Source organism: Coptis chinensis, chromosome 6 (genome assembly GCF_015680905.1).
Source record: "Coptis chinensis isolate HL-2020 chromosome 6, ASM1568090v1, whole genome shotgun sequence".
Taxonomy (NCBI): Eukaryota; Viridiplantae; Streptophyta; class Magnoliopsida; order Ranunculales; family Ranunculaceae; genus Coptis; species Coptis chinensis.
Window position 1 is genome coordinate 8,903,141 of NC_141461.1, and position 18,404 is coordinate 8,921,544.

The 18,404-nt window shown below is 34.2% G+C and overlaps 1 protein-coding gene across 1 annotated transcript; it reads right to left on the reverse strand.

Annotated features, from left to right (window-relative positions):
• Positions 1-5,623: 5,623 nt before the first annotated feature.
• Positions 5,624-6,247, reverse strand: LOC147491297 (beta-1,4-xylosidase). The gene has a single exon (XM_086565594.1). It carries the CDS (start codon positions 6,123-6,125, stop codon positions 5,796-5,798), a length of 330 nt encoding a protein of 109 aa, XP_086421720.1. The 5' UTR covers positions 6,126-6,247; the 3' UTR covers positions 5,624-5,795.
• Between the last annotated feature and the right edge of the window lie 12,157 nt (positions 6,248-18,404).

An 18,404-nucleotide genomic window follows, 5' to 3' on the forward strand; every position in this document is an offset into this window, starting at 1 on the left:
AGGGTATATTGCACTGTGATGAGTGACAAACACACTTTCAAGTTGAGGAACTATGTGGAGACTCACAGTTGTGAGGCTGATGGAAAAAATAAGAATGCACAAGCAACATGTGGATGGGTAGCTGATAAGTTGGAAGGGTTTCTAAGATCTCATCTACAGATGAAACCCAAAGACCTAATTTTGGAAGTGTTGGATAAGTTTGGGGTTGGCATTTCTTATTATACTGCTTGGAAGGCTAAAGTTAGAGTACTTGAGAGGATCAATGGTAACTATGAAGCTAGTTACTACAAGATAGTAGAACTGAAAACACAAATACTTAAGAGGAATGAAGGATCATTGGAAAAGTGGTATAGGGATCAAGATGGTGAGTTTATTGGTTTTTTCCTGGCCTATAAGGCATCACTTGCTGGATTTGTTCAAGGATGTAGACCAGTAATTGGTCTAGATGGATGCTTTCTGAAAGGTAAGTATGGGGGTTATGTATTGGGTGTCATTGGATTAGATGCTATGAATGGGATGTTTCCGGCCTCTTGGTATATATATATGCAGAGGCGGTGAAGATAAGTGTACATGGAATGATTTCTTGAAGAATCTGAAACCTCATTTGAACATTCATATCAGATAGGCAGAAAGGGCTTATAGATGTTGTTGATTTCAACTTTCTTTTTGCAAATCACAGGTACAACCAAACTTACATTCATATTATAGTTGTTATCCTATTACAGATTGCATGTATAAGAATGGGTTGTTTCCTTTATTGTTCACAGATTTTATTTTGGACATATGTATAAGAATTTCAAGTCAGAATTCAAGGGTGATTACTTGCAAAGTCTAAGTTGGGCTGCAGCAAAGGCATACAAAGTACCTAAGCATGTAACATTTATGGATCAGTTGGAGGAGGAGGAGTCAGATGCAAAGAAGTGGTTAGAAAGACAATCCTTAAACTGTTGGGCTAGATCACACTTTGATTTGACATCAAAATGTGATGCTATAACAAACAATTTCAGTGAGTCATTTAACAGTAGGATCCTAAAAATTAGGGACAAACCCTTACTTCAATTTGTGGACAAATACAGCTTGGCTGTTATGGGCTTGTTGCATCAGAGAAAAGAGCTTGCATGTGAGATGGCAGATAATGAGTTGATAGCAGCTGTTAGAGATGTGATTGAAAGACTTGAGAAGAAGCACACCAGGTATAAGGTTTCAAGAGTCTCACAAACTGCATACGGTGCCTTCAACATAAAAAGTGAAAAAAAAAAAATTATTGTGGATTTGGTTAAACAAGAGTGTGCTTGTATAGTTTGGCAAATAACTGGGATTCCATGTGTGCATTCAGGCCAAAAAAAAGAAAGTTGGGCAAGGTATATTTTTAGTTGCTATTTAGTAAGACCATTCAAATGCTATTTAGTAAGATATTCAAATGTTAACAGGTATTGCAGACCATTTTGTCATGTGAATGCATTCAGAGCAACTTATGGTGGTTATATATTTCCATTTGACAATGAAGAGGATTGGGGCAAGGTACTTTTGGATTTGTCTCATCAATCATATTTCCAATTCTCCATTGGGATTCTTATGTATTGTTATATGACAGGTTAAACCGAGGAAGATGTTGTACAACCTCCACCACTCGAGAGACATCCGGGTAGACCTAAAAACAGAGGATAAGAGGTGATGATGAAGAGAAGGCAACAAGTAAGAGAAAGTGTAAGAAATGTCTTGAACCAGGGCACAATAAGAGGACATGTCCACTAGGGAAAGATCAACCATCAAAGAAATCAAGAAAAGCAGATGAAGCCAATGAAGCTGAAGACATTGAACCCGAAGTTGGGAATCACGGAGAACAATGAAGGTGAAACCAGCGTAAGAGGTGGTGGCAGAAGGTGGGCATGATAGCCCTACAAGAACTAGAGGTGGTAGAAGAAGAGGTGGGGATAATAATGTGAATGTGCAGCTAGTGATTGATGTCCCTAAAACTAAAGTTCAGAATCTGCAAAATGATGTCCCTAGAGCAAGGAGAGGTGGAAGAGATGGTAGAGCTGGTAGAGCTGGTGGTAGGAGAGGTGCAGGCCAACATGTGAATTTGCAGCCAGTGATTGATGTCACCGGGTTTGAACTGGTCGAGTGAAATGCAAGTCCCCCGAAGCAAAGGAGAGGTGGAAGAAGCTGGTAGAACCGGAAGTTTGCAAATGTTAGGAGATATGGAACAAGAAGTGGTACAGGCATAGGAGGTGGTAGAGGCTTGGGCTGGTGGTTGGGTGAAGATTCATAACCACCCTCGACACCAGGACAATCTACACCTTGCATTGTGTTAAGTGAGTCTCTTACTCAATCCCAACCTCAATAGTGCATGTCAACATGTTGCTTAGTTGAAACACTCTATTTATTTGAGATACTATGTTGAAGTTGGCAATGCTGCTTTCGTGGCTGTTGATGGGCATCACATATTTTTTGTTATTTTGTAAGCTTTATGGAATTTCACTTTTGCAGAATGATCGATTATGGAAGTTATGGAAGTTATGGAATTTCACTTTTGCAGACTAAATTATGGAAGTTCACCTATGCAGACTAAATTATGGAAGTTCAAATGATCAATTATCAATACAAGTTTAACTAGCTTTATTTTTGTTAGAAAAGCATGTTTATTCATGTTGCACTGAGTACACACTCACTCCACCCTCACTCACTCACTCACAAGTACTAGTAGGTAAATGACATTGTGGGCACAAGTGACAGCTCTTGCAGAGAGGAAATTCTTCTTTGCATAATTGGCAACTCAGAAGCACCTCTTTGTTGGAGTAGATCTCTTGCACAATACTGCAAGCCTCGAATAAGCACTTAAGCAACTTGGTTTTAGGGTACCGACCTCGTTATCTTGTAAAATCACACGATAAACCCCAACACCAAGCTTTAGGGGGTGAACACCTATGTAAGTACATGTTGAGGCATAATGCCCTTCTTCCTTGCAAAATTGGCGGACTGAAAAAACACATATTAGGGATTAGTGCCAACAATAATCTACCACATTAGGGATTAGTCCTAATTAAAATTGTTTATTTTGGCGTTTGGTCCAACCGAATCGCCATTAAAGAGAAAGGTCCCAAGCAGTCACAAGGTGAGAAACTTACCTTCGGAGGAGAGAGAACCACCATTTCACTTCCACCCATTTTTTTAAGTGTATGTTTGAAAGGATTTTAAGTGTATTTTTTTAAGTGTATGTTTGAAGGTAGGCTCCCATGGTCGAAATATATAGGGAGTGAAAGAAAACAGCTTCTAACGGCTATATTGATTGGGGCCGTTGGATCAAATCTTAATTTTACCGTTTTTTTGTTTGATTTCAAATTTCACATCATAGACACGTGCGAGGGGTGTTTTAGGCATTACAAAAAATCAGTTTTTCAGACCAACGGTTCAGTCACGGTCAACGCAGTCAACTGTCAATTTTGGCCCAATAGCTAATAAACGAACAATTGGTGACCAACTTCATATTACCCATTTATAATGTGGCCCAAAAGCTAAATACCCCTAATGATTACTCACAGCCATAGTCTTCAACATCCTCCTAAGCAAAGTGAGACCGCTCCATGGTGCAGCCGTCACCCATTAACGAACTAGCACCTTTCCCTCATGCCCCTTCTTAAGGTGGCGGTTGTGATACCCCTGGCCGTGACCCGATTCTAATATGACTAATCAATTCCCGAAGAATCTCATTTAATTATGCAACATGCAATTATTCAAATAATTACAAATAAACTAAAAAAACAGAAAACACTAATTTGGTGTTTGAGACCTTTTGGTATTTGATTCGGACTTTAAGGTCGTATCGGAAGTCTTTGGCCAAAGATTTGTTCGTTGGACGTTTGGTTGCAGTTGTAGCGTGGTGGTTGCAGGTACAGCTTTCCACAGATGTTGCACGCAGATTGGGGATGAAGCTTTTAGGACTTGGTTTCTTTACCTTGTAATCTTCTTCCTGGCTTGTTAGTTGTTTGTAATCCTTTGATTTGATGTTAGTAATTTTCATTGGGAAAAAAATAACGCATATCCAACTAGGAACTAACAAACCTTTTTTTTTTTTTTTTTTTCCAGATTTTGGACCCGCCATTCCATCACCTTCAGTGCACAAATTTACCATTGAAGTTGAATCTCCCCTGCGATGCTAATAATATGTTCCTCCAGAATCCAATATGCTGCATAAGGTAGTACGTAGCTTTCACAGTTCAGCACCCAGACACTCCATTTCCTATTGTTCATGATTATAGTAGATAATTACCGATGTTTGAGAGAAACACGATTGACATGCATGAAACGTGTATGAAGAAGGTTTTGTATCTTAGACATTTTTTACACCCTTCAAACTTCGTGACTAGGATTTAATCTCCGAACGTTGCTCTCTATAATCAAATGGAGATGGCTGATATTCTGACCGGGTTCGTCCATATAAAGAGCTAAAATTTGCACTTAATGGATGGTAACTACGTGCCAAGGTTGAGCCCTTACGTTTCTTGATAGCATGAACAAGAAGTGGAATTAAGCCTTCCATGAGTAATATAATATCGTACTTCTATAACTTCTATACTCCTTTGAAATGATCACGTCGAAGGCAAAACCAAGTCCGACAATCAAACCGTAAGTGTAGAGTCTAGGAGATGGGATTCATTCTTGGTTTCCAAAAAAAAAAAAATTGTTTCCGAACTGTAACTCAACAATTAGTTTTTTTTTTTCGCTATCCTAACTCAACAATTAGTTGAAGTTCCATGCTCCATATCTCAATAGGACTTTTTAGCCTCGGTGAATTTGTTAATTTTGTTATTGAAAAAACGTGTTAGGTACTTAAGTGGGGTTTCGCTGGTTTGGTGGAGTACACGTTGGGAATGTTGTCTCACCGAAAATGCCCAATCCCTAGTTGCTCCGTGGCATTGTTATCTACTATCGGGGGTTATATGGGCTGCTAAAGACAAATATAACACTCCAACCACAAAAATGTCATTCCAATAGGGCTGTTACAAGGGTCTTAAATTTGGAAGGAGTCAAAAACCCAGCCAAAGTTAAGACTTTCGCTAGCAGCTGCTATAATAAGTTTGGGAGATGGACGACATAGTTTATGCCGTCTGTGTGTTCAATTTCGACGGACGGCAGAAACTGTGTCGTCCGTCCAAAAAAATATTCAACTTAAATTACAAAATAATGGACGGACGGTAGAATCTATGACATCCGTATCATTTAGCACTCCAAAATAGAAAACGCGATTGGATTGGTTTTTTTTATTTTGGGGTGCCAAATTTGGCTGGGCAAGCTAAAAGGCCTATGTAGTACATTTTAGCAGCCCAATTTAGCAGCTCTCTTGCTATTAAGAAAATCTAGGAGTTCAGGATCTTGATTCTACTAAATTCAATTACTCATTGACACTTAAACTACCATTTATTATGATCATTCCAAAATTATCAATTCCTCGTTGTCATTAGATCACTCCAAAATTAACAAGTAACAACTGCATCACAGCCTACCAGGAACATATTTTGTTCTGCTGCTTTAATTACTTCAGTTTTCAGTATTTTCTTCTATATCAAGCAAACTACAAGAGAGTTAATAGCAACTTGTACTAAAAGGATTTGCAAACACTATAAATAACCAAACCAATAAATCAATAATAAAAGAATCATTACAATAGTACGGTATAATTAACATCCCATTAACAGAACAAACATCAAATAAAACTTTAGATATATATTTTTACAACTTGTTCATGACTACTTCAATCATTGAGCATATTTCTGCCCGGAATAGTTTTCTTTTTTTCATCGAAAACGTGAAACGTTGTTCTCATGAGAGGCTTTTTTGGGATAAGAAGAACCAATTGGTTTCTTTGCAGGCGTACTAACTGAGTTTGCACCCTTCAAACTTCGCGAGTGTAATTCAATACCCGAACGCTGTTCAGTGAAATCAAAGGTAGGTGGCTGAAATTCTGACCTGGTTCGTCGATGTGAAGAACCATCCAGTGAGCCAGAATATGCAATTAGTTGGTGGTAACTACGCGCTGTGGTTGAGCCCTCAGATAGGCTTCTATAACTCCTGTGACCATTATGCTTCTTGATGGCATGAAAAAGAAATGGAATTAATCCGTCCATGATCAGTAGCTCTGCTGTTTGTTTTTCTTCTAATGACTTGTAAATTGATTGAGTTTTAGAGGATCAGCTGAGATGTATTTATAGCGAAAATGAATGAAGATATGGATGTAGGTGAAAAATAAAGTCATAGGGAAGGAGGCAAAGAAATGTTCGAAGTCAAAATGAAAACCGTGTGCAGTGTTGAAAAACCTGAAATGAATATGAAAGGAGGCAACTGGCAATCTATACTTGATTAAGATCTATACACAAGCATGCTTAATTAGCTCGATTTGGACTTTTAGCCTATAGCTGTTTTAAAATGTATTAGGTGTGCTTGCACTGGTTTGGTGGACTCCACGTCAGAAATGTTGTCATTGTGAAAACCTAGTGCTGCGCCTGGTGGAAATTAAATGTCTTGTTTTTTTTCCCGTAACTATTGTGGAATTGTTACATACATGCAAAACTCATGCTTCGAAATATAATTTTCAATTATACTATAATTTTCTTGACTCGCAATGTTGCAGATGTTCCAACATTCATCTTGTCATATAATTGGCATTTTAAAGCATTGGCAAATTCATCGAGATACATCATAAGCTGTATTAATAGCAATAATCCCCATATTTTAAAATAAAAATAGAGGATGTTACTTACAACCCAAGTAACTAGGTGTTTAACGAATGAAACATGACAATGTCGTAGCCATGTATGTAATTACGATCTTATCGCTTCCGCATGATACAAGAGCCGTCTTCACGCAATGATTAATTCAACATTGCCAAAAACTTACCGGCCTGTACTCTGTACATCAATAACCAGCTAAGAATATCAGTAGACTGTAGTCATATATCAAAACGTGACTCAGTTGCTGACGCGGACAATTTTTAGGATGGTTTTGTGACCGTCTAAAGAATTTTTAGAGGGTGATGTTTTTGGATGGGAGTTGGTAAACGGTCGCATAGTTGTTAAGTTTGTCGTAGACTTTCACTTCACCTGCTCTGCTTTCCCTATTGAGAATTTCTTTAAGAATATTGAATACACGTACGTATCGGTATTTTTTAGTCCAACCATAAAATTATATATGCAAAGCAAATCTATTGCAAGGAAATAATTAACCACAGACAATTGCATGATTAAAACGTTTCAATTGATAAATTCAGTATTATAAGAGCAAATTGTACTTTGCAAGTATCTTAACTATCAAATGAGTTACACCAACTGTTCTACCTTCTAAGAATAAGACTTTTTTTTTTATAGTAAGAATAAGACTTTTTAATTCAAGCTTATACCTGGGGTGGGGAGAGTTACGGATAGGATTGATAGGGTTTATGGATAGGTTTTGACTGGTGTGTATTATACAATCAACAGCCCTAACAGATCAAGACGGTCAAACACGCCCTAAATACAATCACTTCCATTATACTTGTGATTTCTTACAAGGTTTTGGAGGCGGCCGGCCAACATTTTTTGACTGAAACTTAACTAGTGCTAGTAATAATTTGGGCTATATTTAAAATGAACTTTATCACATCAATGTTGGTTGCTGGACAAGCGCTTCTAGTATGTCATCAACTAAACCAAAAAGAGACAAGACATGGTTAAGAATGGCCCCCATGATAGAGAATTTGCGCACCAAAGTCTTATATTAGCTGGTGTTTTGTCTAAGCTAAATGTCTTAGCGATTAGTCTGTCAGCACTTTGGATTGCTAGTTGCTTGCCTAACCTTGAGCCATATGTAAAAGATGTAACATATTTAGAGTTTGCCAATTTGAGCCCTCTAGACTCTAGTCTCCAGGAAGTGAGAATTTGTGGCCTAATTTAGCTGGTTGGGCCTGGAAAAAGCCCAACTATTACCAAACTTGTTTCTAATTTTCTATTGCTTGGTGCACTCTAAAGTCTAAACCGCAAATATGGGGAGGTCCATGCGCCAAAAAGGAAAAAGGAAGGGAAGAAAATGAAAACATTCAACTACCAAATGTAGGGATGTGAATAAAACCGGCCAACCGAGAAACCCAACCGAACTAGTTGGTTTTGGATCGGTTATGTTTATTAGTCGGTTCAGTTCGGTTCGGTTCAATGTATGTGAAAACTAATAGGATTGGTTAGGTCATCGGTTTAGTTTCAAATCCGACCCGAACCAACAAACTATATATAATATATATTAAAATATATATATTTAATTAATTTAATTTAAAAATATGTGAAAACCGGTCGGTTTGGGTCGGTTATTATCGGTTAAACCATAATCCAATCGGTTCGGTTTGGATAACAGTTCAGTTGGAAATTAGTTTGGTTCGGTTCGGTTAGTATAATACAGCCGGTTCGGTTCGGTTCGGTTCCAAAAAAATATAAATCGATAAGGTTGGTTCGGTCGCCGATTTAGCCCCAAATTCGACCCGAATTGACCCGTGCACACCCCTAACGAAATGTTATCTTCTTATAAAAATAAAATTGCCATTTTGTAATAAAATTGTCATTTTGTACCATGAACTTTCACTTTTTTATCACTTCAGGTTATGAACTTTTTTTCAATAATTTAGGCTACGAACTTTATTGAAGGTTTCACTTTCGCCCATTGTTATCATTTTGTTACATAATGTACATATGTGGCTAATTGGATAGGAGCCACGTCAACTTCCGTTAGTATGTATAGGCACCCATTTGTACACGTAGGCGTATCCTGTAACGAAACTACACCGGTGCCCCAAAGTGAAACATTCAGTAAAGTTTATGGCTTAAATCATTCGAAAAAAAGTAGTTCATAGCGTAAAGTGATAAAAACGTAAAAGTTCATGGTACAAAATTACAATTCTATCATTTTATATATATACAAACAAAAAATTTTAGGGACTGATGAATGAAGCAACCTACAAAAGAAAATAAAACAGACACACCAGTGCTACTCAATGGACTCGATCAGGTTTTTATTTGTAGCAGGGTACTTGATCTCAACCGGTCAGGCCCAACATTGTCTTGGACTCTTGGGTTGAACTTTGAAGTTGCTGTAGAATCTGTTCATATTTCTGGAACTTGGTTTAGAGTTTAGATCCAACAACTATACTCAACTTTCCGAAGTTGGAGACTTGGAGCCCGGCCTACTAATAAGCATTAAGCCAGGCATACTTACAGGCTTCCAGCTATCATCGAGAGAAACTATGGCAATTTGATATAATAAAGGACGATAGCTATCAATGATTTGGAGCAGTATATATTGTTTTTGGTCCCATGATATGAAAATTCAACATTTCAACTTGTCTCACCAAGTCACCAATATATAACTCGTCCAAAAGCATAGGTTCGAAAATGGACCAAGTAGGCAAGTATCAATAGTGTTTCCATTTTTCTACAATGAAAATACATACTTTTCTGAACAATTCTTTTCCTTGCTCAAGGCAAGTAAGATGGTGATTAGAGTAGCTACTCAATCTAGTTACTATGCATCTGAATCATTGAGTGAAGTCCTTCTCTACTACTACATCTACTATCTATATACTAAAGCAGAGACATATAATAGATTTTCTCTCATTCTGCAATTACTCTAATATGAGAATTAGTATTTTTTTCTCAAAAGTGACTCTAATATAAAATATAGTCTTTTTTAATGACCTACAATATAAACGATATAATGAACCTTAGAAAAAAGTTAATGAGTATTTATAATTTTATATGAACTAAGTTTGAGTGTAATTTTTAATATTATATATTTGATCAAATAAAAAAATTGCTAAAAAAATAGGTGAATTTAAAAGGTTTTATTACAAATTACAAAACTTTTAGTGTTCCAATTCTTATATATTTAATCAAATAAAAAATTACTAAAAATAGGTGATTTGTACAAACTAATTTCCTATTACAAATCATACAATTTTTATCATAATATGATAAAGCACTACATTAAACTTATTTCGGAATATATCTTTAACACGAAAATCAAAACATAGTTAAAAACAATTATTAAAAAAATAACATAAACAAAATATATTATATAAAATAAAAAAAAAAAAATATAGCAAAGCAATAATGACAAATGTTTTTAAAAATATATATAATGAAATGAAACTATTATTCAAAAAATAATTAATGAGGAACGAAAAATGGATGCAAATGCATCGAACTAACCTCAAATAATATTTAACGGAAATCAAGGTTTGGATGCAAATATAAGCATTAAATTAATCTTAAAAATAATTAATAGAAAATTGGAATATAGATACAATTTTTAGATTAAACTAACATCAATGAATAATTAACGGAAAATCAAAACTTGGATGCAAATACATCAAACTAACATAAAAATAATTGTCGGAAAATCGTAAACCTGGATGCAAATGTATTGAACTAACCCTCAAAGATTAAATTAACGGAAATCGATTTGGATGCAACCGCATTAAATTAACCTCAAAGAAAACTTAATTATAAATTGGAAACATGATGCAAATGTTTGGAACTAAAAAAAAAAATAATTAACTAAAAATCGGAAATCGGATGCAACCGTGACCAACTAATCTCAAAAAAAAATAAACCGGATGCAAATGCATTGAACTAACCTCAAGAAATAATTAACGGAAATCGGATTTGGATGCAAGTTCATTGAACTAATTTCAAACAATAATTATCCTAAAGGAAATTGGAAACTAGATGTAAATGCAACTTTATCAAATAATAAACGAGAAATAGAGAAACCGATGCAAATGCATTAAACTAAAAGTCCAATAATTATCGGAAATAGAAAATGGATGCAAATGCATAGTACAATGACCTCAAAGAACAATTAACCGGAAATTGGAAATTGGATGCAAATGTATTGAACTAATCGAAAAGAATAATTAATGAGAAATCGAAACTGATGATGCAATTTGATTGAAAATGTCTCAAAAAAAATAAATAACTGGAATTGGAAATTTTTTAATTCAGGATTGAACTAACTTCAAAATATAAAAATAACGAAAAATCAAGAATATATGATGCAAATGATGAACTAACCTTAAAACATAGTTGGGTTATATGTTGTGGGAATGTCTTGAGATAAGTATAATTTTAGATTTAAAATGGTGTTTATCTTAATCTTTCCATATGATTTGGAACTCCTTACTATTCAAGTATTGATCAATATATATGAATTTCACCTTATTATTAGGCAATGTCACAAAACTTCAATCAAACTTCTATTATTAAACAACAAAATAAAGTTGAAGGATTTTATCAAAAGGAGGCATTATGATTTTTTTAATGGTTTTTAAGGTGAAGAAAAGACCGATCTAACCTAAATGAATAATTAACGGAAAATTATAAATTTGATGTAAACGCATTGAACTAACCTCAAAAAAATATTCTGAAAATGAAACTTGATGCAAAATGCATGAACTAACCTCAAATAACAATTAACATAAAATTGAAAATTGGATACAACTGCATGAACTAACCTCAAAGAATAATTAACGGAAAACCACAAACTGGATGCAACAGCATTAAACTAAAATCATAGATTAACTAACGGAAAATCAGAAATTGGATGCAAATGCATTGAAATAACCTCAAAAAATAGTTAACTGGAAATCGGAAGTCAGATGTAAATGCATCGCACTGGCCTCAAAGCATAAATGTCCATTTTTTTAGCATTCTCACATGAGTAATTACGAGTAATTAGGAACCCAAAACAAAAGTGAGTTTATAAAAATAGACTCTTACTTGTATGCAAACTGTATAGAAATTATAAACTATCGAACTAACCTAGAAAAACAATTAATGAGAAATCAGAAACTGGATACAGATGTATTGAACTAACCTCAAAGAGTAATTAACATAATATTGGAACCTGGATGCAAATGCAATGAACTAATCTCAAATACTAATTAACAAAACATCGAAAACTGGATGCAACTGTACTGAATTAACCTTAATGAATAACTAACGGAAAATCATAAAGTGGATGCAATTGCATTATTGAACTAATCTCAAATAATAATTAATGGGAAATCGAAAACTTGATGCAACTACATTGAACTAACCTCAAAGAATAATTAATGAGAATTTGGAAACCGTATGCAACGACTACATTAAACTACCTCAAAGAATAATTAATGGAAAATCATAAACTTGATGCAAATGTATTGAACTAATAACCCTAAAACATATTTGTACTATATGTAAGGGGAATACATGTCTCGACAAATATAGTTTTGCATTTTAAGTAGTGTTTATCATAATTCATTTATTGTGATTGGGAATATCTTGCTATTTAAGTAGCTTTAATATTATCTTAGAGAAATTGGGAAATTCTCATAAAAGGGAAAATCAAACTTCTATTATTAAACCAAAACAATAAAAAAAAAAATGGAGTTTTATCAAGGTTTGATGTTTCCTTTTATAAGAGTGAAAAGAAAATTTAAATGAGTAATTAATATAATTTTCATATCTCATATCTATGCATAGTTGCTAATATTTTTTAGAATAATTTAATATACGGCATTACGAAAAATTTGAGAGACGTTCATGTTGATAAATCTTTTCAAGTGGGAAGTATAGTTTACTCTTTGAGGCCGAATATGGAAACAATCAATCTGTTTTAGTGATTTGTACTATCTAGCGACAGATTCTGCATAATGATTTACCGCTAAATCACCATAAATCTAATAAAACTATATTATCAAATGTCTAGATCGAGTTTAAGATACTTCAATTTAAAATTACGGATTAATATCCTGCCAACCACAAGCTTTGAAGAGGCTATCTCAATTTGATCTCTTAGTTTCCAAGACTTATGCCCACTATAATCGCTACTCATTAACGTATGGCGGTTTATTTTCACGAAAAATATATTCTAAATTTAAACGCGGAACAACTAAATGCCATAAATCTAAGAAAAACTATTATACAAATTCTAGATCGGAGTTTAAAATAATTTATTTGAAAATTATTTGTTAATATCCTCCTAATACTGAAGTGAAGAAGCTATCTCAATTTGATCCCTTAGTTTCCAAGTACTTATGCACTAATAAGAAAGAAGAGACTAGAGAGACAGAGAGGCATGTGCGCATTATGCCCGTAAAAGTCCAGTATATTGCTAACCCATTGTAGTAAATGAGAAGAGAATTTCATAGTACAGTGCCAGCCAAGAGACTTTCATCATCTATCCACCATTCCAGTGCTAGAGTTTCATTAAGGCTTGAGAAGAAGTGGAGCCTCTTGTCCCACTCTGGCCATCTTTCAAATCTTATTTTAACCTTTAAAGCCACACAATATAGATGATGAGTTCAACCCCTTCAGGCATTCACGTGTTAGAGTGCTATTGCTCTTCTTGTACTTTGTGTTTTGAACTTTCGACGAAACTTATATGATATATGATTTATCATTTGGAATTTGCTTCCAAAGCCAGCCTATTTGTTGGCATCTTCCTTGGACTTGGCCGGTCAATGTCCTTGAGAAAGAGATTGGTCTTTATTTCATCCCTAGATTTGAGATTGCTTCCAAAACATATGCAGTCTCGTACAATCTGTAGGGTGGCTGTGGTAAATGGGAATTCAGATTGATTGTAAAGTTTATCTCTCCCCCTCCCCTCAAAAAAAAAAAAAACTAATAATAATAATAATAAAAAGAAAAGAAAAATAGTTGGAGGGAGTTCGTGAGCGAGCCAACATCAATATTTTCCTAAGAACGCCTTTGGTCTCAGGAGGCATATATGATATGGGCAGTTCTCATATAGTGCAGAAATCTGGCCGAACTGATTTTGTCACACATTAACGCAAAGAGAAAGTTCACCACAACCAAAAACTTTTAGGGTTTTTTAGACCTACTCCATTTGAAAAAAGAATTAGACTTGTCCTTCTACCGTCTCAGTCAACGCATTTTAACCATTATCTCGTGGTTAAGACAGTTGAAATATCTTGAATACCATTTTCTTCGAAAAACTACCAAAATGACATATTGGTTTTGCAATACCCAATTTAAACTAAAGAATGTACATGACATGTGCCAATATCTATTTACTCACATCCAAATATCCAACGGCCCACATCACTCATTGATAATTAAGCCCTAAACCTTAAGTTCATCTTTCCCAACTAATTAAGCATCAATTTTGATTAAAATCATTAAAATTGACTATTTAATATGGGTGAAATGATGGTAGGTGTTCAAGATTTTGAAATGTTACAAGTAATAAACATGTATAATGACTAATAAGAATATGTATTAATGTTTTTTAAGCTTTTGAGACATTAATGGAGATTATTCAATTGTAATGGCGATTTGGGGGGGGGGCGGTATGTCTAATAGCACATATAACAATGGGGGAGAGAGAGGTGCATGTCTAATTAGAACTAATTTAAGATTTATTTTCTAATTGTCTTTTTTTGCTACCAATACACCTTTTGTTTGTGTTGACACGTGTCCAATGTATTAAGTATTTGTGACCGTTAGATTAGATAGAACGAGATGTCGACACGTGTCCAATGTATTAAAGCATAGTACATTTTATATGGACAATCTCTTTTCTAGGTGGCGCATTCTTGAGACATAGGTACGCCATATGGACACTCTTAATTAATCATAAGAAATTTCTTAATACAACATGAACTCGATCTTAATTTTAAGAAGTTTCCTAATACAATACAGCACAACTCTAATAAGTCAATCAAAAACTGACAAGGAAATTTTATACGACCGCCAATAAGAAAACATTGCTAAATCAGCTCTAAAAACTTATGCTAATAATTATCAGTCATTGAATTCTTCACAAAAATTTAGGGGATGTGAATTTTGGAAATGATTCCGGCCATATGGCCGGGTCTAAAACCTTGTATATATTATAGCTCTATCCTCCTTAATTGAGAAAGCGTTTATAGAGTGTCCACGTGTCATGGCTAATTACTATAAAATATGAGAGAAAATGGGAAAGATACAAACTAAAGGAAAAAGGTCTATAGAGTCTCCAAACAAAACCAAAACACCTTGCTAACTACAGTACAAATAATCAAGAAAGTTCAGTTAGGAAAAAATTGGAGAGGGTCTATAGAGTCTCCAAAACACCTTGCTAGCTACAATACAAATAATCAAGGAGGTAGAATTAGGAAAAAAATTGGAAAGGGTCTATAGAGTCTCTAAGAAAACCAAAACACCTTGCTAACTACAATACAAAAATAATCAGGAAGATACAATTACGAAAAAATTTGAGATAACAGCCATAGCGTGTTTCTAAATATATGAATCAGAAACTGTGAAGTATAAGGGCTCTTTAATCTTTCTTGTTTTTTGGAATTTGAAACAATGTTGAGCGTCCAGCACTATCTAGCGACAGATTCTGCATACTGTTTGCAAATACTTCGGGCATTCACAGACTACGACCGCTATGGTTGTCAAATGTCAACATGAATTGGGTCTGACTTGGGCGGACTGGGTTGAGCTGCTCATTCCCCTTGCCATTCACAAGCTTTGAGCGTAGGGTATATGAATTGGTGAGGCGGGTGTGCTGGGTTAAGGGTTGATGCCCAATTTCATAGCTTCCCAATGATGGCAGTGGCAGTAAATGTCATGATGAATCTCAAATTCTAAACGCGGAACAACTAACTGTTGAAAAGTTGTAGCAGTCAAATTAGTCAAATTCTAAACGCATGCATTAAAATATATTTATGGGAACAAGCAAGTAATATTAATACTAATAATACAAACTTTTGTCTTGGATCAAATTCCACTCAAAATACGCCTATACATCTTAACTGATTGATATAACTACACTGCAGAATCCGTTCTACGGATTTGTCCAGATCACTGATTAGTAGTGGATTCATGTAAAACCTAGCAATTTGTCGCTAGATTCTCCCATAACGCATTGCACATAGAACCTATGGAAGTTAGAGCATTTCCAATGCAAACGCATTGCACATAGAACCTATGGAAGTTAGAGCATTTCCAATGCAAGCAACAATTTGTTACTTCTATATAGACGCCACATAGGACTATTTCTCCTCATAGATATCTTACTGGTGAAAAGCTATCAGGGGTTGCCCAATGCAGAGGTGACTTTAAATAACTTCGGACATAATATTTCATTCCATTTTAATGTAAAAAAAAAAAAAAAAAATCAAAATATCAAAAAATCAAAAAAATGGCCTCCGAAAACAAACACACAAAATTTCAAAAAAACACACGAGATGGAATAAAAGGTTTGTCTGAAACTCACAACTCAGTGACAATCTCAGTAGCAAGTGCTACTCTCATTATTACTTAGTGAGATAATACTCTCATTGTCACCCTTGCATTAGGGCATTTATTTTTACTCAACAAGGGTGACAAGTTGTTATTTCCCCTCAAAGTTGCTTGCATTAGGAATGCTCATAGTTTTGGGTTGATATGTTCTTTTATTTCCCATTTGAATTTCTATACCAGAAATTGAAAACTTAATACAACTGCATCGAATTAACCTAAAAAATAATTATTGAAAAATCGGAAACTAGATACAAATACATCAAACTAAACTCACATAACAATTAACGGGAAATAAAATTTAAAAAAAAAAAAAAACTATATGCAACTGCGTTAAACTAACCTCACATAATTATTAACGGAAAATAGGAAACGGGATACAACTGCAATGAACTAATCTCAAATAATAATTAACCGGAAATCAGAAACAGAATAAAAATGCATATAAGTAATCTTGAAGAATAATTAATAGGAAACCGGATGCAAATGCATTGAACTAACCTCAAATAATAATTAACGGAAAATCAAAAACTGAATGCAAATACATTGAACTAAGATGCAAATGTATTAAACTAATCTCAAAGAATAATTAACGGGAAATCAAAAAATAGATGCAACTGCATTGAACTAGCCCCAAAAAATAATTAATGAGAAATCAGAAATTGGGTGCAAGTGTACTTAACTAAACTTAAAGAATAACGAATGGTAAATTAGAAACTTGATACAACTACTTTGAACCAACCTTAAGAAAAACTAATAGAAAATCAAAAACTGGATGCAAATGCATTTAACTAACCTCAAAGAAGAATAATAAACAGGAAATTGGTCATAAACCGAAGCAAATGCATTGAACTAACCTTAAAGAATAATTAACGGAAAATTGAAAACCTAATGCAAATGCATTGAACTAATCTCAAAAAATAATTAACTATGAAATTGGGAAATTAGAAACTGGATGCAACTACATTGAACTAACCTCAAAAAATAATTAATGAGAATCAGAAACTAGATGCAAATACATCGAACTAACCTAAAATAATAATTAGCAATTTTGATGCAAATATATCGAACTAACCTCAAATAATAATTAAAGGGAAATCGCAAACTAGATGCAACTGCATTAAACTAATCACAAATAATTATTAATGAGAAATCGGTCGGAAACTGGATGCAAATGCATTGAACTAACCTCAAAAAATAACAAACATGAAATCGGCCTGAGATTGGTTGCAAATGCATTGAACTAATCTAAAAGAATAATTAGAGAAAAATTGAAAACATGATGCAAATGCAATGAATTAACATCAAAGAATAATTAACAGGAAATCGGAAACTGGATGAAAATGCATGGAATTAATCTATTAACGGGAAATCGGAAAGTTGATGCAACTACATCGAGCTAACCTCAAAGAATAATTAACGAGAAATCGAAAACTTGATGCAAATACATCGAACTAAACTCCAAGAATAATTAATTGAAAATAAAAAACTGGATGCAAATGCATCGAACTAACCTCAAAAAATAATTAACGGGAAATCAGAAACTGAATATAAATTCATTGATCAAACCTAAAAGAATAATTAATGGAAAATCGGAAACTGTATTGAATTGTATTGAACTAACCTCAACGAATTGCCATTATCGAGAAAAAAATGATAAGAATAACTAACGGGTAATCGGAAATTGGGTGCAACTGCATTAAACTAACCTAAAAAAATAACTAACGAGAAATCGAAAACTATATACAACTACATTGAACCAACCTTAAAGAATAAGTGGCGGGAAATCGAAAATCGGAAACTGAATGCAAATGCATTGAGCTAACCTCAAAAAATAATTAACTAAGAAATTGAAAGCTGGATACAACTGAATTGAACTAACCTCAAAAAATAATTAACGAAAAATTGGAAACTAGATGTAAATGCAACGAACTAACCTCAAAAAATAATTAACAGGAAATTGGAAACTTGATGCAACTGCATCAAACTAACCTCAATTAATATTTAACGGAAAACTAGATGAAAACTAACTTCAATGAATAATTAATGGTAAATTTAATGGAAAGTGGATGCAAATGCATGAAACTAACCTCAAAAAAT